Raw genomic sequence first — 27,039 nt, 5'->3', positions numbered from 1 at the left:
ACCCCACAACAAACCCCGGAGATGCTTGTCTGGCTAAGCAAATACAGTCCTACAGGCGCCTGGTGCCGAGCCAGAGTCCATACTTGTATCCCCCACCTCCACACCTGGGCTCTTCCAACTTTCCCAGCCAAAGAGTTATAGCTACTTTTTTTCCTCTAAAGGTTTTGCGATATGTTTTTGGAAGCTTACTAGGCACCAGTTACTGTGCTGAGCACTTTATGTGCCTCATCTTTTTTTTTTTTTTTTAACTCTCAAAGCAATCCTAGGAGGCAGACAATATTATTTCAGTTCACTGATGAGCAAACCCAGGCTCCAAGAGATGAAGTGACTTGCTCAGGATCACTGGGCTGGCTGAGCTGAAATTAGCATTCTGTGGCCTGTGGGCGTCTCCACAATGCTGGGCTGGCTTGGAATAAATGGGGGGCTCGGGCTCCTTTCCTCTAGATCCCTATTCTCTCACCTCCAGAGGGAAAGGAGGTGACAAACTGAAGTGGGCTCTAAAGGTGCTTAAAGAAGACCCCTTGGACAGCCCTGGGTCCTCCCCACCTTTCCATCCCCAGCCTCCCTGGACTGAGGGATAGAAACATTTTAACCTCAACTCTCCTTCACACATCCCAACTCTTCTCCAGCGAAGGTCCCCTCCCCCACCGGCTCTCTCTCACAGTGCTGGGAATAGAGACTGACCCCAGCGACCCAGGCCTCCATTTTGAAAAGTTAAATCAGATTAGCTCATTAATGACCTTGCCAAATACCTCGGCCGGTGGGCTGGCCTCTGCAGGCCCCTCCACGGCCTCCCGGGCTGCCGGCCTTAGCAGTTAATGAATGACTCGGGCAGGCTGGTGTGACAGAGGCCCTCTGTGGATCTGCCCGCGGGGGGCAGATCATTAATAAATATTGATTTGGCTCCAAAGGAAGCAGCCCGCTGGAGAGCTGGCCCCGGACACCCACATCGTGGTCCCATTAAGTCGGGGTCAACTGCTCAGCCAGGACTGCCAGGGGCAGCTGGCTCAGGAGGGCTCCTGAGCAGAAGGCCCCCGCAGGCCTGGCTGGAGCCTGCTTCCTGGCCAGTGGGTCAGAGCAGGCCCATTAAATTTACAGCAGTTCAAGGTGCAGGCTGAGTCCAGCCTCGCCCCCTCCCTCCACCAGACGTTCCCCAGCCCCAGGGGTTAGCCAACCAGGCACCCAGGCTGGCCTCCAGCCTGTCTCAGGGAGAGCAATAAATCCTTGTTTCTTAGGTCCAAAATAGAAGGGCATTTCCCCCTGTCCTCCCAGGCTCCCAGATGTCTCCTCTGAGGAAATAGCCACCAGCCCCACAGAGAAGCAGACCCTGTGCTGATCCCAACAGCTCCCGCCAAGGGAGAAGGGATGGGTTGCCCACATCCCATAAGATGGAGACTTGAGGGCTTTATTTTTCTCTTTTAAGGAGCTTCTACTTTCTTTCTGGAGCAGGACTGTCTTCGGGAAGGTCTTGGCAAGAATGGTGGAGCCACAGGGTGCCTGAGGGTGCCAAGCTTTCGCCCTCTGCCTCCTGGACCATGCAGTGGTCAGGGGCCAGGCCTGGTGTGTTCAGGGCAAAGCATCTGTTCTTTCTGTTCACACGCTAAAATGAGAATCGCAGAACCAGATAAATACAAGGGGCCTCACGCATGAAATAAAGAGTGAAAATGTGTTGAATAAATACAACGAGTGAATGGATATAAGTGAAATTATGAACAAATACAATAATGACCTGCAGGATTATTTATTCCAACCACCCATCCAAGCTGGAACTACCCTTCCAATAGCCTTTCTGCAATGCCACATATCTTACAAATACATCTATTGGCAGCTTGCCCACCACATCCCCAAATACTCACTTCTGTCTTCTTAGCGCTCACGTTGTACTGAGATCTGGTTTCCTGTTGCTTCCAACTAGAGTTAGGGTCAACATACACTGGGGCAAACAGAATACATCTAAAGCCTCCTCCATATGTTGCTTACCTCACTCCAGAAGCTCCTCCTTGCTCTCTCTCCCCTAATCACCCTAACCCACCACTGGGCTCAGTGCACCTCCTAAGTCTACTCCTGAGTCAAGCCACCTTCCCTGTCACTGCCAAGGATTGTGCCATATAGCCGTGGATTATAGGACAAGTGAGCCTCGGCACCACGTCTGTCTTTTTCACTGCTGCGTCCTATCAGTGGCTGACACTGAATGGGCACTCAATCAATATCAGTGGCATGAATGGATGGTCCCCTGAATTAGGGTGTAAATATGAAAAAAAGAGAAGGTGGCCCTGTGGTATTTGAGAAAAGCAGTAAGAGAAGAAGGAAGAAAATCCCAATAGTCAAGATTTTAAAAAGTAAGAGCCACATCATTTATGAAGTGCTAAGGAAAGAGAGAATTCCTGGGGGACAATGGTGACACATGCTACAAAAATGTCAAAAAGGCTATTGGTTTGGGGAATGGGTGTTGTCAGAATAGCAGGAAAGAAAGGAAGAAGAGAAGAAAAAAAGGAAGGAAGAGAGAAGGGAGGAAGGAAGGGAAAGAGGATGGAAACAGGGAAGAAAAGAGGAAGAAAGACGGGAGTGGGGTCTAACACCTGCAAGCCAAGCCAGCCAGTCTCCCATGCCAGTGCTACATACAATACGGCACACAGTCAGGTGGATGATGTTAAGCACAGGAAGTGATATCTGGAAATGAGATCATCCACAGGGCCCCTCACAGAATCTAGCACATGACGGTTACTCCCTGGCTGCTAGGTAAGTCTGTACCCAGTGACAGGGTGGCTGCCACCAACTCCTTATATAATATATTAGCCATGGAGCTGGTGGTGACCAATGGCCTGCTGTTGCCTGGGGTTATAGAGCATGGAGATCTCTCCCTACTGGGGCCTAAGGATGTGTAAGATAAGGGCCTATTCAACTCAAGTTCCACTTGATCCTTCAAACACCCTAACACACAGAGGATCTCACGTGATGCCCTCCATAGGAAGCAGCAGGGGAGTCTTAGCTGCATTTCACAGATGAAGAAGAGGCTAATGAGGTCACCAACTGGTAGGGGGTTGGATGGAATTCAAGCCTATCTGTTTGTATACAAAATGCAGATCCAAATCCAGGCTCTTCACTCTACATCCATTCTTCTTTCTGAGCCACTAGGTTGCTTCCCCAGTCTACCATGAATGGCACATTGAAATTTAGTCACAATTGTTTCATGTCCTCTTATTACCTCCTTCAATGCAGGGGACACACCTGTCACACAGAGAAAAGGTGTCTCAGCCCAATTCCTTCTAACTTTCACAATCTTTTGGATTGACCCAAATGGCATGTCATGGTGGCCTTTCTTTACCAAAGATCAGGAGTTTTGGGATTCTGGGCTTGCTCAACCATAAAATTCATTGTGTATCCTTATGAACGACTCAAGCATAAGTTTACCATTATCATTTTTCATGGATCCTACATGCCAGACACTTTATGCAAATTGTATCATAGAATCCATATAACCACATTGGCACCCAGATATCTTCATTTTACTGACAAGAAAGGGAGGTGTAAAGAGGGCAGGCAACTTGGCCAAACAGTTACAGCCCAGGAATTGAACTGGAACAGTGGAGACTACAAAATCCATGCCGCCCTTCAACTTCACCTCTCTGTCTTGTTTTTTAACACTGAAAACAAGAATAATGTTATCTACTTGCTCCAGCAATCCTGGGTTGGTTGTTGCAAAGCTTAAATGAGATAATCTAATAGGAAAGAAATTTGAAAACACTGGATTTGGCCTACTAAGGAGGAATTTTTCATAGATTGAGAGTCTGCTTATAATGTTATGGTCTTCCTGAGCTTGAAGCCCTATGACCTGGCAAACTGGGGGTGAGCTACAGAAATAGCATTTGCTCGGGATCTTCCCATGCCAATGAATAGAGCTGCCCCTAATAGACTGCAGGGAGCAAGCAGTATACTACTGACACTAAGAGATTCTGCTTCCAGCTCCTGGGTGGGTGTCACCTCCCCCTGAATGAGCTTGTCCTCTCAGCTGGGGCCTGCTGGTCTCGATGTGGCCGTCTGCTGAAGCAAAAGTCACTTCCTCAGCTGCCAGGACTTAGAACTACATCAAGGCATCTGGCAAGCATTCAGGTAAAGGTTGAAAAAGGCAGTAAAGCCTGTGTGTTTTTACAGACAGACAAATATTTGGTCTCCTGCAGACCCAGGGCCACAGCATATATAGCCATGAGAGATACACGTGGGGCAAAGGGAAATGCAGAAGGTTTAGAGCTGAGGGGCAGGTCAAGACAGAATAGCCAAGCCGAGGAAGGAAGAGAGGAAAGAAAGGCACAAGTGGTGGAAATAGGTGAAAACTCCAATCATCTGGATTCCCCTCCAGCCCTAAGCAGCTTCTTTCTAAAGATTCTTAACTCTTTGGGAACTATGGCCCCTGTGAAAATTCTTCTCTCCTAAAAAATCTGCATTCACAGACACATGTACCGCTTTGCCCACAATCCCAGAGGCTTTTCAGAGTCCTAGAAGGAATCCTATCCTCCCCTCCAACCTCAGTTGATCTGAGACATCAGCCTTACTCAGCACTGTTCTTCAGGGCAGCAATATTGAAGCAGAAAAGAGAAAACTGAGGAGGGCAGGGAAGGGCTGTAAGAGGGAAGGAATAAGTATAACGATGTTGCTTTTGCCTTCCACAATAATTATAAGTGCCCGTGTGCTAGCTAGCTAGATGGATAGATGGCCTTTCTGCTTTCCACAGAAAACAGGCTTGCACGGGCAGTGTGGATTCACTCTGCTTGCCTTCCGGGATCCTTACTATCACAGCTTAAACAAAATCCAATAAATGTCCATTTGCTCTTGGAAAGTAACTCCAACTATAAATTTCTGAAAAGGTGATGCTCCTATACCTCTGTCTGCCCAAGACGTTTTGTTTGTCTGCTTCTCCTGCCTGCAATCTGTCTCCATGTAGGAATTTTCTATCCCCCACTAGATGTAATGTTATGCAGAAGACTCAAAGGGAAAGGTAAAAGGATTAGTAGATTGATCGATGGAAGATATTAATGCTCTTTCATGTTGGGTTGAAGAAGGATTTGAGGTCATCAGGAGAGAGGGTAGCAGGAGAATAGACTCAAGTATTCAAAAGACTCTCTGGATTAAAATCCTATTAAACTCACATCAGCTTCTCCAGGAGGCATTTGAGAAGGTTGGGGTTTCTTTAACATGTCACCATAATTAACCTTCCCTTAAGCTGTTTTGGGTGGGGAACTTTAGCAATTAAGAAACTGAAAAACTTTCATTTTCTGTCACCCACATGGCTTTTTGAATGGGAGAAAAACTGGAGTGGAAAGTGGTTTAGCTTAATTGATTTGAGGGGTTCAGATCTCCCACTTGAACCTGCTGTCAGACTCACCCCTGAGGTCTGAGTCCCTCAATAAAAAGGGTATTTTGTCCAGAGAAAGAATCAAAGGTTCGGATCTACTACGATGCTTTTCTTCCTCTGATCATCCTCCCACTGAGTGCTACAGAAAGAGCAATTTCGCAAAGGGCTGGCTGTTTTCCCTAAAAAGTTCTGTTCCTGGGCCCAGACTCCACTTCACAAAAACTACCAAAGAAACCCAAAGGCTGTCTCTCTCAGCAGGGGTAAAATCGTGCCGCTTCAGCATCCGCTGTTCCGGTACATGTAAGTTATAGTCGGGGGAGGGGGGGGCAGGGCAGCCACTATGGGATGGGGTGACAAACTATCCAAAGAGATAGGGTCATGAAACACACGTTGTTTTAAAGGGTTGGTCTTAGCGATTTTTTCTTCACTAGGTAAAATATCATCCAAACTTCAGATACCAACACGCTGCCATTTTGAGCAACAGGGTGAGAAGCCCTGCTAGGGAATTGAACCTGTGCTACGACCAGCCTCTGATAAGCCTGACAGTGATCACATGATACCCCTGTGTGAAAACATTAGGTTTTTTGCTTTCACACTTCCTGGGTCCTCAGAGTTAAACACAAGTGGAGAAGAGACTGAATTGCATCAACCTTGTCTCCATTGCAGCACCTGTCCTTCCACTGTATTTATCTGGTGTCGCCATCCCCCCTGGCAGACTGTGAACCCCTCAAGAACAGGCAGTATGACCCTCTCTCTCCAGCTCTGCCCACGGTGCCTGGCACAGAGGGTGCTCAACATGCCTGTGCCCCTGACCACACAGAATCCACTCTATGCCTTAGGCAAGTCATGGCCTCTGTTTTTACAATGAAAATTAGGGAGTCAGTAGGGCTGCATGACCTCTGAGGTCATTTTTCAGATCTCAGAATCTCTGAACAAGCAGTTGTGCACAGGCCGGCTTTTGGTGGCTCCTGTGCTCATGCCAGTGTTTATAATAACTATTAAGCCCTTAAGCATGCTCGGCTCTTTCCTCAGTGTGATTTCATCAGTCGTTTAAGGTGTAGGCTCATGTTGCTCCCATTTGATACAGTGGGAGACTTCGAGGGTTAATAATTCGCCCAAGGTCACACCAAGCACGGTACGCCCTGGGTCGGGGATCTCAGCTCCTAACTCTCCTGCTATATCCCTGCTAAGAACCTCCTTTCTGAGCCTCCTGTTCAGGCTGCCAGCACTCCAGCTGGTCCACTCCATCTCCCTGGCTCCCCCAGGGGCTGCCTGCCTGCCTGTCAATTGCTTTGATTTCCTCCCCCAGGGCCCCAGCTGGCCCAGCTTCCACCTGCTCCGACCAGAGGCAGAGTAGCCCCAGGATCAGGCAGCCCCTTTGTCCAGAGGCCTGCAGCTCCTGTTGGGAGCAGGTGGCCGGAAAAGCAGGAGAGGGCAGTCATCAGGGAAGCATCTTGGGAGGTTGAAGGGGGGGAAAGGCAGACAGGGCTGATCCGGGGAGGAATTCCAAGTGCCTGCCCCCCGAGACCTGAGCCCATCTGCATGGCTGTCTACTCTTTGCAAAGGCAGAACCCTGAGGTGGGCTTCCTTGCCTCTGTTATATCTACAGGAGGACGAAGGCAGAAAACACGGGCTGTCTTAGGAAGGCCTTGGAGCTACCTTTTAGAAAATGTTTCAGGGCCCTGTTTATGAGGTGGATCTTGTCTCATTTTAAAGCATTTCTGCCTATTAAAATGCTAACTTAAGCTACAGTGCTTGACATCTTCTTGACCTAAAGTTTTCAGTATTTTGCAAAGAAACTTGATTTTATAGTAGGAAAAAAATTGATTATTTTTTTTTAAAAAAGGTCATCTCAGCAATCACACTCTTAGCTATTTACTCAAATCAGTTGGAAACCTATGTCCACACAAAACCTGCACATAAATGTTGATAATAGCTTTATTCAGAATCACCAAAAATTGGAAAACAACCAAGATGTCCTTCAATAAGTGAATGGTTAAAAAAAAAAAAAACAAAACTGTGGCATATCCATATAATGGAACATTACTCAGCAATAAAAAGAAATGAATTATCAAGTCACAAAAAGACATGGAGGACCCTTAAGTGTGTATTGCTAAGGGAAAGACGCCGTTCTGCAAAGGCTACTGTAGGACTCCAACTAGATGGCATTCAGGAGAAGGCAAAACTAGAGAGACGGTAAAAAGATGAGTGGTTGCTGGGGGGAGGGTGTGCAGAAGGGAGAATGGACAGCAGGAGCACAGGGCGTTTTTAGGGCGGTGAAACTATTCTGTATGACATTGCAGTGGTGGATATAGGACATTATGCATTTGTCAAAACCGGCAGAATTGTAAACACAAAGGGTGACCCTGAATGTAAACTGTGGACTTTAGTTAATAATAATACATCAATATTTAGTCATTAATTATAAAAAAGTACACCACAGTAATGCAAGATGTTAACAGGAGAAACAGGGGTGGGAGCAGGGTAGGAGAGAGAGAAGACATATGGGAACTCTCTGCAAATTTTCTGTAAACCTAATACTGCTCTGAAAAATAAAGTCTATAAAAATGGTTCATCTGAATATGCTTTGAACCCTAAAAAGTGATCACCTTGTGCCTCTGTATTCTTTTTAGGCTAATTATAATCATGACAACCACCATATGCCATCATTTATCCAGGCCTATACTGTGCCAGGCACTGTTCTAAGCACTGTGTATGTTTGATCTCATTTAATCCTTGCAAAAGCTGCATAAACATTAAGGTCAGAGCAGTTAAACGGACTTGTCAGGTGTCTCAAAGCAGCAAGTGGAAAAGGCAGGACTTGAACTGAAGTCGATTCAATCCCAAGTCCATACTTATAATTCCTATACTCCATTACTCTCCTCCCCCCCAGAGGACAGTGGGCAGCATTTCAGTAAGCAGATAATGGGACCAAGCAAGTCCTGACAATTACTGTATTTAGTCATTCACTCACAAATATTTGCTGAACACCTGCGTACTAAGCATTATGCTAAACTCTGAGGATATAAATATAGGAAAGAAAGTCTCCCTGCCCACAAGGAGCACCTAATTTAGTAGAAGAGACAGATAAGGAGATGGACAATGACAGTGAAAGTTCTAGGGACAAGGAGCCTTGCAGTCCCAGTTCCCGGAGTAGCACATCACCAGAAGGACTTAGGGAGAGCCCTCGGGTTGGAACAGGCATCTTGCAGTGAATTTGCATTTATATAAAAAGCACCCCAGACACTCTAACCATCTCATCTCTGCAGATAGAAGATCAAGAGCATGATAATCCAGTAATGAAAAATATATATAAATTGCAGCAACAGAAAGAAAACTACTAATGTAAGCAATTACTATCCTGAGGAAGAGGAAAAATAACTAACATTCATTCTATGTCTACAACATGCTAGACACTTGTCTAGGTCCCCGACGTACATCCACTCACTTAACCCCCCAATAATCTTACAAGGTAGGTATTACTTTTGCTGGTATTTTATAAAGACAGTGTAGAGTCACTTATGTCACAAAATCCATATTAATTCTTACCTGTGTCTTTCTTCTTATCTCGGGAAAGCTCGTGGACCGTGGCGCCAATGTCGTGCCTCAAGATCTTGATGATGTTAGCCAGGGCAGGCACACTTTGTTTATCCAGATGGGTGAAAAACTCATACTCATCTTTCTTTAAACGAGAAGGTCTAGATTCAATGTGGGTCAGGTTTATATTATTCTCCTAGAATGAAGAATGGAGAGAGTGAGGGAACAATCCTTGGGACTAACGTTGACCAAAGATGCAAAACCAGAACAAAAAACTCAACACGATGAAATGTAGAGTTGAGGAATAGGATTTTTTCTTTTAATAAGAGTAGAAGAAAAGTTCTTAAATTAGCAAAAGTTGTTTACTTTTTCTTCTTTAAAAACAAGTACCAAATGGCAAGAGTGGGGATAGATTTCAAATGTCACGGAATTTAGTTACATGGAAATCTGCTAAAGGCCTGGAATTGCCATAGTGAGATTTTGGTTTGGTTCAAATATTTAGAACAGTGGTTGCCAAAAATACTTACCAGAAAAATCCCCTTTCCCAAATGACATTCTGTACAATCTCAATAAATAAATAATGTACAAATTACATTGTTCTGCTTGAATAAGGTCTACAGGGGTCAGGCTTATTGAGTTTATATCTAAATTCTAAATCATATTGGCTATGAGTCCTTAGATAATGAACTTTCATGTCTCTAATTCTCATTTTCCCAATCTGTAATTTGCTGGTCTTAATGATACCTGCTTCATAAATTCATTGGGAGCATTGGATGAGATGATACATACACACCTCCTGGCACATGGCAGATGCTCAGTAAAAATTATCTATTTATTAATTACCACTAATATATTTATATAATTACTTTCCATTCAAGCAATTCCTTGTAGCTCCCACCAGTGGCCAATCACCCTTCTAGGTGCTTGGGATCCATCAGTGAACAAAACAAAATAAGACATTTTCCTTTATAAAGCTTACAGTCAAGTTTAGGGGAGACAAACAACAAACATAAAAGATAAGTAAGGAAAAAAAAAAAACACAAGGCAGAGCAGGGTGAAGGGGATGGCAGTCCTGAGGAGGCGTGAGGACATATTTCAGTATTAAATAGGACGGACACATGGGGCCTCATTGAGAAGCTGAGATTTATGTACAGTCCTAAAGGAATTGAGGGAGATGAAGGCCCTAAGGTGGCAGCATGCCTGGCCTGTTGAAGGGACAGCCACGAGGCCAGGATGACCAGAGCAGAGGAATTGAAGGAGGAAATAGCAGGAAATGATGTCAGAATAATAACAGGGCTGGTGGCCAGTCATGGAGATCATTGGAGGCCATTTTAAGGAACGTGGTTTTGATTCTGAAAGAAATAGGGATCTTTGCAAGGTTTCAAGCAGAGGAGTAATATGATCTCATGGACTTAAAATAATCAGTCTGACTTCTGTGTTGGGAATAAACTTTGGGGGAGAAGAGAGACCATCAAAACCTGTCAAGAGGCCGTTGCTGAAATCCAGGTGAGGTGTGATTGACAGTGGCTGTGCCCATGGTGGTGGGCCAGGGGTGGTGAGAAGAGGTTATCCTGGATATCCTGTACAATTTTCTCAAAAGAATCAAAATTATCTAGGGGAATGAGAAGAGTTCATGGGTAAGAAAATGGAAAAAGGTCTATCATATTCCAAAGTATTAATATTATACCACTCTCAGGTTTGACTATGACTTAGATTTATAATGTGGCTGAATAAAGAAGGTCTCAGAAATCCAAGAGGAAGAAGAGGGCATCCCACACCTCCCTGGAGAATCTCTTCTTTAAATCAGATTTTGTGGGCCAACTTAGGTACTAATGTAATGCAAAGATGAATAAGTTATCCACATTTAGACATTAGCCACTCCTACCTCCATCACGCCATCTTTAATGGTTGTCTGATGGTCTGTTGTACAGATATGGTCATAAATGCTTTAACCAATACTCCAGCAATGGGCATGTGAGTTGCTTCCTATTTTTTGCAACTAGAAATGATGGAGAGCATTATAAATACATTTTTGCCTACTTACCTAACTGATTTCTCAGCATAAATGCCTAGCGGCCCAATTGTTGAATCACAAAGTATTTTTATATATTGTTTATATATTGTTCCATTGCCCTCCAGAAAGCCTGTGCTCATCCATTCTACCGTTCCACGAGAGAATAGGTATACACTCCTCACCTATACCAACTTTCAGGATTTTCAGTATTCTTGACCTGATAGCTCATAACTCATTGGCTCAATTTTTTATTTAATTACTGATGAGTCTAAATATTTTTCCTAGGTTTAGTGGCCATTTGTATTTCTTCTTTTATGAATTACTAATTTATGCCATTTTCCTACTATAGAGCATTTTTAATGATTAGTAATAATTGTTTATATATTGACGTTAATTCTGTTATATATAATTTTTTTCAAATTAACATTTATCCTTGACTATTATTAAACACCCCCATGTAAAAACAATTTTTTAAATGCTCCCCAAAAATGATGGAAAATAACAAATTTAAACAGTCTTAGAGTTTTTAAGGAAGGGTAACTTCAATGTGTTCTCAGAAAAAGGCAATAACTTCTTCCTCATCACTGCCTGAGTATCAAGGTTTCCCTGATACATCTCAAGCACTGCCTAATTTTAGAATTAAGTTCCCTGGGCTTTTCTGGTTTATTATGGCATCTACTGAGTGCTAGTTGCAAAATCACCAGACAGGAAGACGAAGCACAAGGTAGGTTGTGCAATGTGTCCAAATTCATTCCCTAAGAAAAAAAACAAAATGAGGCTGGATGACTCAAAAGTCTTATCCACATCTGGATTACCCCTTTCTAAGAAAGGGGAGGGCTGCAGAGGACTGCGGCACATTTCTCATTGTGAGATGCCTCCATTTTCTTGCAAAACCTGGACTCTTTAAACTGGTTCAGAAGCAAAAATGGACTAAAAAATGAATGTTGGTCAGCTGCAGAACTTGGCAGAGTCCAGTAAAGCACACTGAACTCCCAACACAAAGAAGTCAACTCGCAGTCATCAGTCAGTGTTTCCCTGCTGGAAATGTGCACCACGTGTCAAAACACCCGACTCCCACATTCATGCAAGAGCTGGGAAGCAAAGAGCTTTTATTAAGTGCCATAAAAATGCAAAAATATGATTCCTTACAATAGCCACTCAACTTCAATGTCTTTAGATGGTGATATGTTAGCTCTTATGGCTTTTATCACCAAAAAAAAAACTAGTTATTTGCTTAAGTTGGCCCTGAAATGTAAATGCTTGACAAATTGCTACTTACTCAAAATGTCTGCGATTTCATTGGTAGTGCTGTTCATTACCAAGAAACCAAGGAGTGTTGTCTACACGTTATTCAAACAAACAGTAGGGATTACCCCAATATTTAAATGGAGAAAGTATCCTGAAAATACAGTAATTTGAGTAACTCTAAAATTTCAAAAAAATGAAATTCACCAATCTTGGAGTTGAAGAGGTGTATCTTTTGCCTTGATTGTTAATGGTATAAGGCTGAAGAGAACATGTATAATTACAGAAATATTTTTTCACATGAAAATATCACTTTACAGTATAGAATTTTTTTTCTATGATCATATCAACAATGCTTTGAGGAGGTTATGGAAGACATAAAAAATAAAATCCAAGATGAAGATAACTTTGCTGTAAGTAGCAGGAAAGGGAGATATGTTTTTTCTAATCTCAGTGTCGATGGTTTCCTAATCACACTACCTTTCCTACCATGGATATAGTGAGCACTCCACAAACGTCAATTTATTACGATTATGACTATTAAGCCAAACACAAAAAATTAAAACCACAGGGTGTAGTAAATACAATAAGTAACCTCAAGCAGATGCTCTTCCTGTTGGTTCTTCTCTGTGATGCCTGAGGGCACACGATGCAGCCATTATCTGTGGCTCTAGCTGCAGAGAGCACACCCCTGATAGCTGTGGCCAGGTAAAGCAACACGGGGGCCCCAGCTGGAGAGAGAATGGGGAGGAGGGGAGGCCAGAGAGATAGCAGTAGCCCTGAAGCTTCCTCTGGCAAACAGAGGTTATTTCCTAAACAAAGCAAAGAGCAATGTCACCCTTCTTGGCTCAGGAAGAAAGAGAATGGGTGGGTTTCACCTGCTATTTACCTAGGTTGAAACTTCAAAAGAAGAGATAACCAATCCCTGTTCTGTGTAGAGCAGAGAACACAGCAAAGCCAAGCAAGGACACACCTCTGGCACGCTTATTTGTGGAAGAGTTTGGGAAGGTGGGAGGGGGCGAGGGGGAGGAGGGGGTGGGTGCACGGAGAGGAAGAAGTGTTGGAAGGCAGACCACAGGAGAACAGTGCTCACCCCTACCCCCTGCCCCTCCGCTTGAAGCAGCCACTTCCACAGAGAAGATTCTCACTTTGTGTATAACCAACTGTAAAACAATTTATGCCCCATGACTCAGTTTTTCTAATACTAGAGATCTAACTTAAGCAAAAAAATCACAAACTTTTTCACTAAGATTTCTAAGCAAACTAAACCCTCACAATGGGGGAATGATTAAGTGGATTGTAGTATAGTCACTCAGTAGAAGATTATGCAATCATTAAAAAGCAAGTGTAACATTTATTTTTTTGCCAAAAGCCTTATAAGAGTGAAATTTCTGGTTAATTATATACTGAACATCCAACTGAATTGTTTCAACCATTTCTTTCCCATTTGAATCAATTTGTTAATAATTAACCTTCTAGTTTGGCATGCAATTTGCTTTTTGGGATTTTTCCAGCTTACCAGTATGGATCCTTAGAAACCAATAATTTTGATTGCTAAGAAAGGCTTTAGAAATTAATCTCCAAGCCTGAATAGGATCATAGTTTTAGTAAATGAATTTATATTTTTCAACCAGAGGTCTATGCAGGTTTATAAATTGACACATACACACTCACTAGATCTTTGGTGTGGGATAAAGAAAGAACTCTTGATACTACTCCAAGGTAATATCTAGGAAAAGGCAAGAAAGGTTTAGAGTTAAATTTTCCAAAAATAATTTCAAGATTTGTCTAATAATTGATTTATGCATAAAAGATAGCAGCATAAAATCCTGATTAATCAGTGTGGCAAATAATATCATAAATCCAAGTAAAATGAAAAAGAATGAAAGAAAATATTTGTCACACATATAATGGTATTCAGATTATATAAAATGTCAAGAAATCAGTAAGTAAAAGACAAAATTGCAACAGAAAAAAGTGGCAGTGTGTGGACAATTCACAATTTACAAAAAGAAAAAAATTAGAATGTCATGAAAGATGAAGACATCCTCATCTTACTATTACTCAAGGAAATGAAAATTAAGTCAATAAATTACCATGTTTCACCCATTATATTGTCCAAGATTAAAAAGCAATAATAAGCAAGTATTCTTAAAGTTATAGAGAAATGTGTATTCCCATACTGAACTACTGGGAGTATAAATTATTACAGAACATTTGGAGAACAACTTAGTAGTTTCCGTTAAAATTAAAAATGCCCATACTCTAAGACCAGCAATTCCATTTCTAGATATGTGCCCTAGAGAAATATTTGCATGTTACATAACCAAAAATATTGAACAAAATAAGTACTGCAGAATTGTCTGTGAGTGCAGAAAACAGAAACATCATGGATACCAAAAATAGGGGGATGGATAACTAAAACGTGGTACGCACATATTAAGAACTGCATTTCAGAAATCAAAAGTTACAAACTTGATCTATATGTATCATCAACATGTATATATTTCAAAGAGGTTGCATTTACAAAATATACAGTAATTCTTACTGAACAGTTTATAAGTAACTATTCTGAGGGTTTTACATGCATTGAGTCATTTAATCTTCAGAACTACCCTATGAAGCAGGCACTATTATCATTCCAATTTTATAGATAAGGCACAGAGAAGTCAAGCAACTCTCTACAAGCCACAGCCCTGTGTGTTCCGAGTCTACCCTCTTGACTGCTGCACTGTGCTGACTCAAAGAGGTTGCAGAGCAATGTGCACAGCATGACAGCTGTCAACATCAACATTCTTTTTCAAAGGACTGGAAGGAGATACACTAAGCTCAAAATAATGTTGCCTTGGCCAGGACGTTTTTAGGATGACCAGGATTGAGAGGAGATTAGAAAGGACTATAGCTTTATCTTTAATGTATGATTTTTTTTCCTTAAAGAACAGTATGTTAATCTGTAATTTTTGAAACCTTAATCACATATGAAAATGTTGAAAGTGAATATGTCAAAATGTTAGCAGTGGTTGATAATGAATGGTGGGAATATTAGCAGTTAGTTTTCTTGTACTTTGATGCATTTTTCAATTTGCAAGAAAGAAAGAAAGAAAGAAAGAATACCCAGAGACAGACATTCCCACCTCCTGCCGGCAAGAGTAGGACACTGGGACCAGGATATTTGCATTAAAAAAAAAAAAAAAAAAACCTCCAGAATTGATTCAGATGTGCAGGGAATGCTGCATTTGCCAGAGGTGTGGTGTGTAACGGAGACATCATGGGCTTTGGAACCCTGAGAGCCAGGGGCCAAGCCTGTTTCCACAGTACATTAGCTGTGTGATCTTGAGCAGGTTACTCAGCCTCTCAGAACCTCAGCTTCCTCATCTGTAAAGTGAGAGTACTGCCTTCTCCACTGAGTTCAATGAGGATCAAATCAGGAATCATATGTGCCTGGCTTATCACATAATGCAGTTCCAAAAATACTAGAATTTGATTCTCTCCCTTTGAATGATGGTAACTTGACTCTGCATTTTGCCAGGTTGTTAATAAGATGAGAAGTTATGCTGGCTTATATGTTTTGGGAAAAAAAACCAAAACATACTAACAACTCTTCACCAATCACCCAGTGACTTCTGTTTTCTCCTCTGTAAAATACGTTTAATAACATCACTTAGCGATCTGTGCAGTTGAGATTTTGGATAATGCTTCGAAGAGTTCACCCAGAGTATGTGCTTGTACACACACACACACACACACACACAGATCTTGAGTGCATTCCAGCCAGTTCTGATAATTTAGTTACTTATGGTTTATTTATTAAGTTGAAAACATCCTGTTCATTTACTATTATTTAATCTATTAACTCTGACTTAGTCCTAAGGGGCAAACTCTCAAGGAAAGAAAACATTGATTGCTGTCTTATACAAAGGCTAAAAATTACGTAGCAGCATTTTACAGATATATTCTTTCTCAGGAACAGTTTGGCACTTAGAAAGTGCTGTCTTCTCAGCACACATTGCTTGCTCTCACCCAGACATACACTTCCCCCACTTTGGACACATAGATTTATTTTTAATAGACTTTATTTTAGAATAATTTCAGATTTACGGAACAACTGAAATGACAGTAGAGAGTTCACACAAGCCCCAGACCCAGTTTCCCCGATTATGAACATCTTATGTGAGAGTGGAACATGAGTAACAATTAGTGAACCAATATCGATGCATTATATAAACTAAAGGCCATACTTTATTCAAATTTCTTTAATTTGCATCTAATATCCTTTGTCTGTTCTAGGATCCCATTCAAGATACCACATTATATTCAGTCTTCATGTCACAGCTTTCCTCTTGGCTGTGACAAGACATTCCTTATTTTTGATGACCTTGAGAATTTTAAGCACTACTGGTCAGGCATTTTGTATCATGTGCCTTGATTAGGATTCGTCTGATTTTTTTTTCCTCCCAGTTAGACTGGGGTTATGGGTTTAGAGGAGGAAGACCACAGAGGTAAAGTGTCATTTTCATTACATCATATCAAGTACATACTATCAACATGACTTATCACTGATGACATTGATTTTTCTTTCTTTACTATTAAAATAATGTCTGTTTTACTATTATATTGGGCTTCTTTTTTGAGGCTGTTGACCTTGGTCACCTGGCTGGGGTGTGTTTGTCATATTTCTCCAGTGTAAAGTTACTCTTTCCCCCCTTTCAATCCATACTCTTTGGAAGGAAGTTACTATGCAAAGCCCACACTTAAGAGTTATGTTCTTCCTCTTTGAGGATGGAGTCCCTACTTGAATTATTTGGAATTCTTCAACATGAGAGATCTGTCTTTGCTCCATTTATTCATGAGTTCAATCACTCGATTTAATTTTATTAAAGAACACAGGGTAAAAATGAATGGGGTAAAATATATTCCTTCCTAAAATCCAGGGCAGAAGAGTAAAAAGATTGTAATGTCGTTTGCTCCTCTTTAACTTCAATTTCATTCTTAATTGAACACTTACTATACATAAAGCTCTGAGTCTGTTGAGGATTACAAAGATGACTGAGATAAGGTTCCCGTCCTGAAGAAACCATCCTCGGGGCCAGACAAAAACATATTCACTGAACAAGGCAAATATGTGCTGCAGTTAAAAGTAAAAAGATTTTTGGGAACACTGAGAAGATAGCATTAATAATTCATTCAAGGAAGGTCGGCTTCCTGGGTGTGCGACCAGTGCTGTCCCACAAGGATCACACTTGGGGTTTAATGCTTTTTGTAGCTCTCTTGAAATTCCTAATAATGTGTTTTTGAATTTGTGTTTGGTAAGCAAAGTCCAATGGGACAATGAAGCATGTGCTGGCTGCTTGGAGCCTTAGCTCACATGCAATCCCACCTTCTGTCCTCTGCCCCCCAGCAGGGGTTCTAGGGGACTTCCTCCCAGATTCCTGCACTCTGGGCCCACCCAGGCTCCCCCTGTCTGTCCTCCCCTCACCATTGCTGCTGCCCTCTGCCCAGAGTTGTGACCAGGTGAGGGGAGGGGAGGCCCATATTCTGCTGCCACCTTCCTCCACTGGGGATTTGGTAGGGGATTTGGTGGGTGACTTGGGCATGGGAGAGACTCTCTTCTACCTTCCATCCAGAAGTTGCAATCTCTTGAGGAGGGGGCTTACTTGTCACTGTGGGTTGGTACACCAGGCCCATGGAAATAGGAGATGGATTTCCCTGCCCTTGATGGGAGCATGGCTGTCAGTCCAGTGGTGGCAGAAGCAGGAATGCAGCAGCCAGCAGGCCACAGTGCCCAAGAGAAGGGAAAACAAAAATAGCAAACCAAAAGCACCATGACAGGACAAGAGAGAGACTGCAAAAGAAAATACAAAGTTGTATGTCTTAGTACTTTTAATAGCACTTGTCTCCTGTTATTTGAAGAAGAGACCCTGCATTTTCATTTTGCACTGGGCCCTGCAAACTATGAAGCCAGTCCTGTCTGGGGCAGTACCAAATAGCAGTTAAGAGTGTAGGGTCTGGGGTCGGAATGCCTGAGGTCAGATATCTCCAGTATTTGCTAGCTATGTGACCTTGGGCAAGTTTATTTAACTTAACTAAGCCTCCGTTTCTTTCTCTGAAAAATAGGAACAGAAATAGCCCCTACCTCATGCTATTTTCCTAAGATTTAGTGAGATTGTGTCTGCAAAGTGTGGTCACTGAAAGACCATCTCATGTCCCCTCCACCTCCCACCCCTGCTCCCCATCTACTCAGAGTGCTTGCTCTTCTTGCTAGATCCTAAAGGAGGAAGTTTCTCTTCATTCCAACTCTTTGTATTCCTCATCTTTGCCCCTCTCTCATAGTCCTGAGAACATCATAGGATTTTACCAGATATCTCATTATATCCAGCCATATCCAAAAAGGATTTGTTGAATTCGTGACCAAACACATTGAGTGCTGTGTGCACAGCCCTGACTACCATGCTACCCCTGTCCTCCAGTCAGCTAGAGTGGTCACAGAAAAATGAGCGAAAAGCAATGCATTCTCAGGTAGGAAAAATCCCAGCTAAAACATTAGAAAAGTACTTGGGAGGAATCTGGGTGAGGAAATCTATTTGGAGTTATATGAAGTTTGGATGCCTAGCTAAAGCCAAAAGCAGCATTTCCTAAACTCTGTTTCAAGGTAATAAAATGTTCTTAAAATTAAAAGGGTCCACCATCAAATAAGCTCAGAAAATGGTACATAATTTCCTTTTTCAAATGACCTAGTATACATTAGAGTTTTATAGACTCTAAAACTCCTACAATAAAGAAATTTGATAAAATGATATGAACCCAAGTTCCCTAAATGTATTTACCATGGAACCACTTTAATCACAAGACATGTACCAATGTCTTGAAGAACATTAGCTATCTTCTAGAACATCGTCTGAGGTTAAGCTGCTTGAAGAAAGGGATGGTGTCTTATTTGTTACCTTATGCCTAGACATAGAAGACAATACTAATTTAGTGAATGAAAGAATTAATGGTTCTTTCATTTCCATTTTGTCTCATCTTTATGATAATGTGCAACATGTATTCAGGCATTTTACAAAACATGATTTCATCGCAAACCCCCTGTTGACACGAATAAGGCATGCACTATCAGCACCATATTATTAATAGAGAAACTGGAGCTCAGAGAGATTGAACGACTTAGCTAAGGTCACACAGTTGGTTAATGTAAGAGCCTGAGCTGAAAATCAAGCCTTCCAGTTTCAGATCCTGTGTTCTTTTCATTGCGTATAACTGGAAAATAACATGCACATTTGCTATGCCATTGTCCAAGACAAACACGAATAAAGCATTTACCTCAAATAAACGCAAGACTTTAGCCAGTGCACCAACTTCTTCTTTGAGCGAGAAGATCAGGGATACAGCACCACTTTGATTGGAGTTGTCTTCAATATAGCTTGTTTCCTAGAGGATAAGAGGAATTTGGTTAAAATATTTTCCACAGTTTAGCAATTCATTCCCATTAAACCTCCAAGGAGGAGACAAGCATGAACTCTTTCTTCTAGTTAAGCCTTGGAAATACAATGAACCACATATACTCTATACAGAAGTATATAGTGTGATGGAAAATAAGCAAGTCAAGGGCAAAAAAGTGATCAGTGATGCTACTGGGTCAGTTTTCAACTCAAGGAAGCTTTGATTATTCACTGATGTCACCAGTCAACCCTATAAATTTAATACCTTTTAATATACACCAAGTGCCAGGCACTACTCAGGCTCCGAGAAATACTAGGAGGAATAAGACAATACCCTGTCATTTAGGAGCTCACAGTCTGACTCAATAGACACATACACAACAAATCAAAAGATCCTTGGAGGTGATATGATATGGTACTTAAAATGTCCCAGGAAAACTTTGAGAAATACCGTGTGGAAAGTACTACAAATACACATGCTCAGGCTTTGAAGTTCTTAGAACTGGGTTGAAATTCCCTCTCTTTCATTTCCCAGCTGGACCATTTTGGGCAAATCACTAAGCCTTCTTAGTTTCCTCATCTGTAAAATCATTATAATAATAAGCCCTGTCAAAATATAGTATTCAGATGATGAAAGAAAGAAAAAGATAAATTTAAATATTTAATAGACTATTCAATAGAATATTAAGAAAAGTGTATAAAAATGATGGTGATATTATAGGTACACAAGAATGACCTCTTGGCCTTTGGCAAAGTTAATCCTGGAATCTGCAATACCCAATTGTTGAAAGAAAAGACACAAAACACATAAAAGCATACAAGTAGCCTATCAGAAGATGGATGTCTTAAACTAAATAACAAAGAATGTCCAGGATCTAACACTTACTACATGCATGTGACAGTAAACTAAGGTGGAATTAGGGTTGACCTTCCAGAGTTTGCCAAAACATCTGCCTAAGTTTTAAAGTAATACATAAAATTCTATGTGTTTCCAACAGAAGCATGTACCTAAAACTTGAAAGAAAAAAATGTGCAGAACAATTACTCTCTTGTAAGTGTATTGATGAACCTAATGGGATGGATGTTGCATCATCTCCATGAGAGAAGTCTGTGTTGGGCAGATTTTTAACTGTGACTTAGAATAATAAGTCCTGCATGAATACTAATGACCATAGGACAAAATTCTTTCGATTCAGAAAATTCAGCATTTTCCCAGAACCTCACATGAATATAGGGGTGTGGAGAAAAAAGCAAATTTATCAGCAAATGTGATTAGAGAGAGTTTCAGATGAATTGGAAGACTGAACTATAAAATATCCCTATTTGGATCATGATATTACCCTCAAAAAATTCTGTTAATGTACCATTTATTAAGAACCTATAATGTCCCAGGTATTATAATAAGAAGTTGATTTGGATTATCTCATTTGATTTTTGTAACAATCTAGAGGTAGGTTTATTATACACCAAGCAGCCGCTTTTATTGACGACAAACTTAAGGCTTAGAGAGGTTAAATAACTTGCTCATAACTATGTAATGAGCAGTGCAGCTAGGATCTGAACCCAGGCCATTTGAGCCCTGAATATGTCTATGAATTACAACCTCTTGCAGAGTCTCCCCTTCTCCCTCTTTAAAACCCTGTAAAAGAGGTGCAGATGAGTTTCTGACTTTAGTCTCTTTCTTCCTTCCAGAGAATACTGAGCTCTTCATCCTTCCTTTCTGGTTTTCTTGAAATGACAAAGCATTTCCTTGTTTCTATTGTGTAGTTTACTTGGCAACATCCTTTTCTCCTGTTGGCCTCCAAGAAAAGTAATATATTCCTGACACAGATGCCACCTTTGACTAGGGCAATTCAGACTTGAATGCACCCATGCTCGAAACTCAGTCTCCCCACCCCCACCCCACTCCTCTGTGTGTCCAGCCAATCACCAAGTCCAATCTGCCCCTCTCCAGAGATGACTGTTGGTGTCAGGTCTGCCATCACCTGAATCCAGCTCTTAGTGATCTGCACTGATCCAGCCCTAACAGTTTTGTTCGTGTCCTCCTTCTACTCAGAATTCTTGCAAGGCTCCCTCCCCAAGGCCATCAGGTTAAAATGCCTCTGGCTGATGTTCAATGTCTCCCTGTACCTCACCTCCAGTGGCCCACCCCCAGGGACCTCCCCTCCAGCCAAACTGGTTCCTTCCTTGCCTTTTCAACCCCTCATTAGAGTAAATCACTGAATTCCCCTCTCCAGTAGCTCAGCCTCCTTCAAAGGCTCTCTTGGGGCTCACCTCTCTCTGAAAACCTGGTGCCCCTCAGCCTTGTGCACAGTCCTCTTTTGTCCACGCATTTCATACGGCTTCTGATACTCACATGGGACTGGATAGCAACTGATTCTCAGACGGAGATTTGTCCTTAGAGTTCACCCAGTTCAACTTCCTGGTCTCACAGATGGGGAAACTTAGGACTAAAGAGCGAAAATGCCTCACCTGAGTTCATACCGGTAGTGGAGGTGTGTCAAGAACTCAGGCTCCCAATTATCAGTTGTTCTACATGATTCCATTTGCTATGGGCATAATGTGGGGATTTAGGCTTCTGTTTCTTGTGAAATAAAACATTTACTTTGGTCCAGTCACCAGTTACTCAACACCACACCCAGGAGCCTGCATTTCACCCATGCCCAGTTCCTTTCCTTGCTGCGTTCTCCCCATACCCTTCCTAAGTCAATGCTTCTCAGGGAATTCCTTCAATCTCCACTCCAAAATTAATCAGTGAGTCTTTCTTATAATGCAGGCCCCTGGGCCTCACCCAAACCTATCAAATTAGAATAGTTGTGGTAGGGTCTTAGAATCTTCAACATCAAAGCCATCCCAGATGATTCTTAACCACAGAAAGTTTTGAAGCCATTAATAAATAGACAGCCAATTTTTTATTATAACTTTTTCCAAATGTATCTGCAAATTCATATTTACTATATGATAAGGCACCACTCTTTGCTGTTATTAGCATAAATACTAGGGTCTGACGTTGACTGAGTGAGTATGCACTGTGTGCCAGGAGCCATTCTTGGTACTTTTCGCAGTTAATTAAACGTCATCATTGGCAGCAACTAGCATTATTTTAAGGATTTACATGTAACCCATTTAGTTTTCATAGTAGCCCCATGAGGTAGGTGCTGTTATTTTGCAAATGAAGAGATAGACTCAACAAGATTAAGTGGCTTGTCCAAGAACACCTAGCTAATGAGTGATGGAGTCTGGACTTGAACACAGATGCAACAACTCCAAAGTCCAGTCTACCTCCTAATGACAGACTCAACCAGGACATGTGAGTTGACTTTCAAACACATGTATACACAGGGTGGGTAAAGGATACAGAAAAGTAGCTCAGAAACTATATAGGTAGAAATAGGGTAGGAAGAAAGGTCTCTTTTTAGGAACGAAGAAGGAAAGAATTTTGATCACTGAACAATACATTCAACAATAGAAATATATTCTGTTTGGTTTTATATAACAAATGTAAAAATGTGTATAACAAATGTTATCTTTGGAAAAGAGCAGTATACAAATATACAAGCAACACATTTTGATAAAGATATTCCAAGGGTACTAACTTTTTTTTTTATTTCAGCTTATTATGGAGGTACAAAAGTTCAGGTTATATATATTGCCCATGCCCTCCCATCCCCCCCGAGTCTGAGCTTCAAGCGTGTCCATTCCCCAGACAGTGCACATCGCACTCATCATGTAGGTATACACCCATTCCCTCCCCCCACCCCTTTTTGGGGTCACGGTAGGAGGTGTGTATTTGCATGTGTGAGTACACACACACACACACACACACACACACACACACACACATCTGCAGTGAAAGACTACTGAAAACAAGACACAGACCTCCTGCCACGGATGCAGCGTGTCTCTATATTCAGCATTTATCTACAGGCGAAAGTATCATAGTAGAGAAAGGTGCATGGTTGGAGTCAGATCTAGGTCTGAACACTGGCTTCACTGTTCTTAGCTATGACTTCTATGTTCCTCTCTTCTCCTATCCCACAATCCTGCTCTATTTTTCTTCACAGCATTTATCTATAGGAAATTATATTACATGTTCATTTGTTAGTTTTTTATTATCTGTCTCCAGCACTAGACTGTGTGTTTCACCAGGACAGAAACTCTGCTGGGCCTGGCACACAGTAGATGCTCAATAAGCCTTTGGTGGATGAATGAATGCATCAAACTTCTCTTATAGAATTTGCATGTTTTTTGCATGTATGTGCACTTGACATATCACATGCCCTCATCAAATGGTGGTTCCTTCCCACAGTCTGCACTATGTCCAGATTCCATCCAGCGTGTATTTATCTGGTTTGGGAACTTTAAGACGGCATAAAGTATGTCTCTTTTGCAGAATGTCAGAGCTGGAAGAATTAGGATTTGTCCTAAAAATGCATCCAGTCCAACATCCTCCACCCCAATTTTACAGATGTCAAACTCAGCCTCCTTAGCCCAATTAAGTGACTTCCCTATTACATTATATCAAAGATGAGAAGCCAGGCCTCCTGGCTCCACATTCAGCAGATTTTTCTATGAATAGGATCTACCTGCTTCAGTGTCTGACGTGTTGATCACCCTTCCTGCCAGTGTTCAAGATGCAGTTTTTTAAACAAACAAATCAGTTCTGTCTAGACCAACACACTGACACTTTCTTATGCTCCAGGAATTGTGCTAAGAGCTTTATAAGCACTACTTTACTTAGTTCTCATGCCACCCCTAGGACATGAATATTTTTATTCCTGTTTTTCAAATGAATAAACCTGAAGCTCTGCAAAGTTAAATGCTCTGCTTTCAATGCAGAGGGGGTGCCAGGACATGTTCAAAACCCTCCTCTTTACTAGTGCCCCAGCCATTGGTAGTGGCAATTGGTGTATTCTCAACCTCTTAAGTGCTGTATAAGTAAAGCTTGAAGTCCCCATGCTTCCCTAACCAGATCGCTGCACCTAACCCCTCCCATGGATGTGGGGGCCCTACTGCTGGCAGCACAGAAACTAACTGCAGGATGGACCTGGAATCTGTTCTGGGATCTGTCTGACTCCCACGTTGTTCCTCTTCAACACTAAGTTCTTTTGTTTCCCCAGCACCACACCATTTGCACAGGAAATCTTTCTTTTCTTTTAGGATCCGAAGAAAGTCAGTCCAAAGTTCTGCAGTCTCTCTAGTTTCATCAACTTTAACACCCACCCTCCTCTTCTCCCCAATCTCCCTGTTCTATACAGAGGATTGTTCTCCCTAATCCTACATGTGACAGGAGACTGCCGTCTCAGATAAGCTCCCGCATCTGAATCTCAGAGTGCAGGAGTATGATTTCCCGTGAATATATAAGTCAAACTAAAGAACATATTCTACAGTTATTCACCTCAAGAGAATGCCATTAAATCCTAGGGAATGGAACACACCCTGGGCATTATCCCCAAGTCAATTTATGGTTCTTTCACAATCCACACCCAGGGAGCTACCTTTTGTTCCTGTTCCTCTCTGCTTAGTTCTCCCTTCCCAGGTCTGAGTAAGTCTCTGTCCGACTCCCCTTCATGCTTCACCTTTTCCCCAAAGTGAGAAGATGTTTCTTACAATTTTGCCTTTTCAATGCAGGTTGAGAATCCTTTATAAGCATCACAGAAGAGATCTAGAAGGACCCCAACCTCCTACCCGAGATCATTAAGGACCAGCTTCTTCAGTGTACAGAAGAGAAGGCAACACAGAGGGACAGTGACTCTCCCAAAGACACACAGCTAGTTGATGGCAGCTCTGAAAGCCAGATCCGCAATCCCTAAAGCAGTGCTCTTTCCTCTGAAAGCCACATAGGACTGATGTTACCCCACTTGGAAACAACTGTTGAGGACATGTCTTACCTGTTGACTTGCTAGACATTCTCATCATCTTTAAATGAATGTGGACGTCTTGGTGAGCTTATGAAACTAAGTTACACCAACATTTCTCAGACCTCTGTCCCCTCTCCCCTACCTGAGCATCTGAGGCCTGCCCTGGCTCACCTGTCCGAAGTCGGAGAGTTTCCTGCCGAAGCCTCCGTTCTCCAGGACCACAGCTGACATGCTGGCTGGGCGATTGAGGTCTCAGCTCTAGAGTGAGGTCTCTAGCTGCAGGGCGTCAGTCCGTCAGTAGCTGGTAGGTTTGCAAACAGCACGTGGGGTTGAGGGTTTTAACCTGGCATTAGGGAGGAGAGGAGAGGTTCCAAGGGGTGTCTCCTGCTGCGTGTGCCCCACAGTAACCTCCTGGTGGGCGTCGTTCTGACGCAGTGGGCGAGGGCAGCCCACCTCCTGCTCAGAGTCACCTGCCCTGGCTGGCCAGCCGGAGGGGAGGGGCCGGGGAGGGTGGGGCGGAGGGAGAGGCCTGACTTGGCTGCCAGCCCGGCGATGGGAAGATGCCGGGGAGCTCAGGGCCCCCGTGCCCTGTGGATTAGGCAGGTTTGACATTTCTGGACTCTCAGAAGCCTGGGAAGCGGGTTCCCTGCAACTGGAGAAAACCTGCGACTGGCTGATGATAGCAATTACCATCTGTGCATCCAAAAATAATCTGTGCACCGACCCCACCCCCCCATATAGACAGAGTCAGGATCCTAATTCAGTCGTGGTTTTTTTTTTTTTCTTTTTCTTTCTTTCCTTCTTTTTCTTTTCTTTTCTTTTTTGTCCCTTCCATTATATTAACCGCTAAGCAAACTGCCTTGCTGTGCTTTGGCTTTAGAAAAACTACAGGCAGATGACATTGTGAATCCTGAGCACAGTAGCTAAAGAGCAAAGGTAAGAGTGATGGGGGCTTGAATTGTGTTCTCCAGGTATTTACATAACCGCTGAGAGCTCAGAAAAGAGGATGGTGGAGCCACCTTGCTGGAATGTTTTAAGAATGTGAATACGAATAGGAATGGAGAAATGCATTAAAATTTAGGACAGTGCTTGCCACATAAACACTCAGTAAAGTGGAAGATATTGCTTAAAAGTATGTCAGCATAAATTTGACTGCAGATAATTACGGAGGACTTATACTGTGGGCCAGGTGGGGTTCCAAGCATTGAAGATACAGCAGTGAATAAAACAGAGGACTCTGCCTCCGCTGTCACGCTGCCATTCAAATGGGCAGGCAGAAAATAAATAAATAAGTTTAGGCAGGGCTAAGTCTTCTGAAGAAAATAAAATGGTGGGGGGGGGTGGGCCAGGAGTGAGCTGGGGGGTGTTTGGGGGTGGTCTTTTTCAAGCAGGCAGGAAGATGTTATCAACCACATTTTTTTTTCAGTTGAGGAAACAGAGGTGAAGCATGAGTGGCCAGCAAGTAAAACAAAATATAAAAGAGCACTAGGAAGTTAGAGGTTCAGAAAGGATGCAAAAAAACAGGGGCTTCAAGGTCTTGAACACCTGCTTAATATCTTCCCTGGAGAGGTTAGTGGGTTGTGAGAAAATAAGCCA

At 42.3% G+C, this 27,039-nt stretch overlaps 1 protein-coding gene across 1 annotated transcript in view; it reads right to left on the bottom strand.

Moving 5' to 3' along the window:
- Window positions 1–25,923, bottom strand: part of PAH (phenylalanine hydroxylase) — a 63,683-nt gene extending 37,760 nt beyond the window's left edge. Inside the window, exons 1-3 of the mRNA XM_045553092.1 lie at window positions 25,615–25,923; window positions 19,464–19,571; window positions 8,900–9,083 (exon numbers count right to left, since the gene is read on the bottom strand). Coding sequence (XP_045409048.1) covers window positions 8,900–9,083; window positions 19,464–19,571; window positions 25,615–25,674 — 352 coding nt within the window. The 5' untranslated portion in view covers window positions 25,675–25,923. The remainder of the gene's footprint in view (window positions 1–8,899; window positions 9,084–19,463; window positions 19,572–25,614) is intronic.
- Window positions 25,924–27,039: the final 1,116 nt, after the last annotated feature.

The sequence above is a fragment of the Lemur catta genome, chromosome 6, assembly GCF_020740605.2.
Source record: "Lemur catta isolate mLemCat1 chromosome 6, mLemCat1.pri, whole genome shotgun sequence".
NCBI classification, from domain to species: domain Eukaryota; kingdom Metazoa; phylum Chordata; class Mammalia; order Primates; family Lemuridae; genus Lemur; species Lemur catta.
Note: the sequence above shows the minus strand (reverse complement) of the source record. Positions and strands in the feature narration are given on the sequence as shown.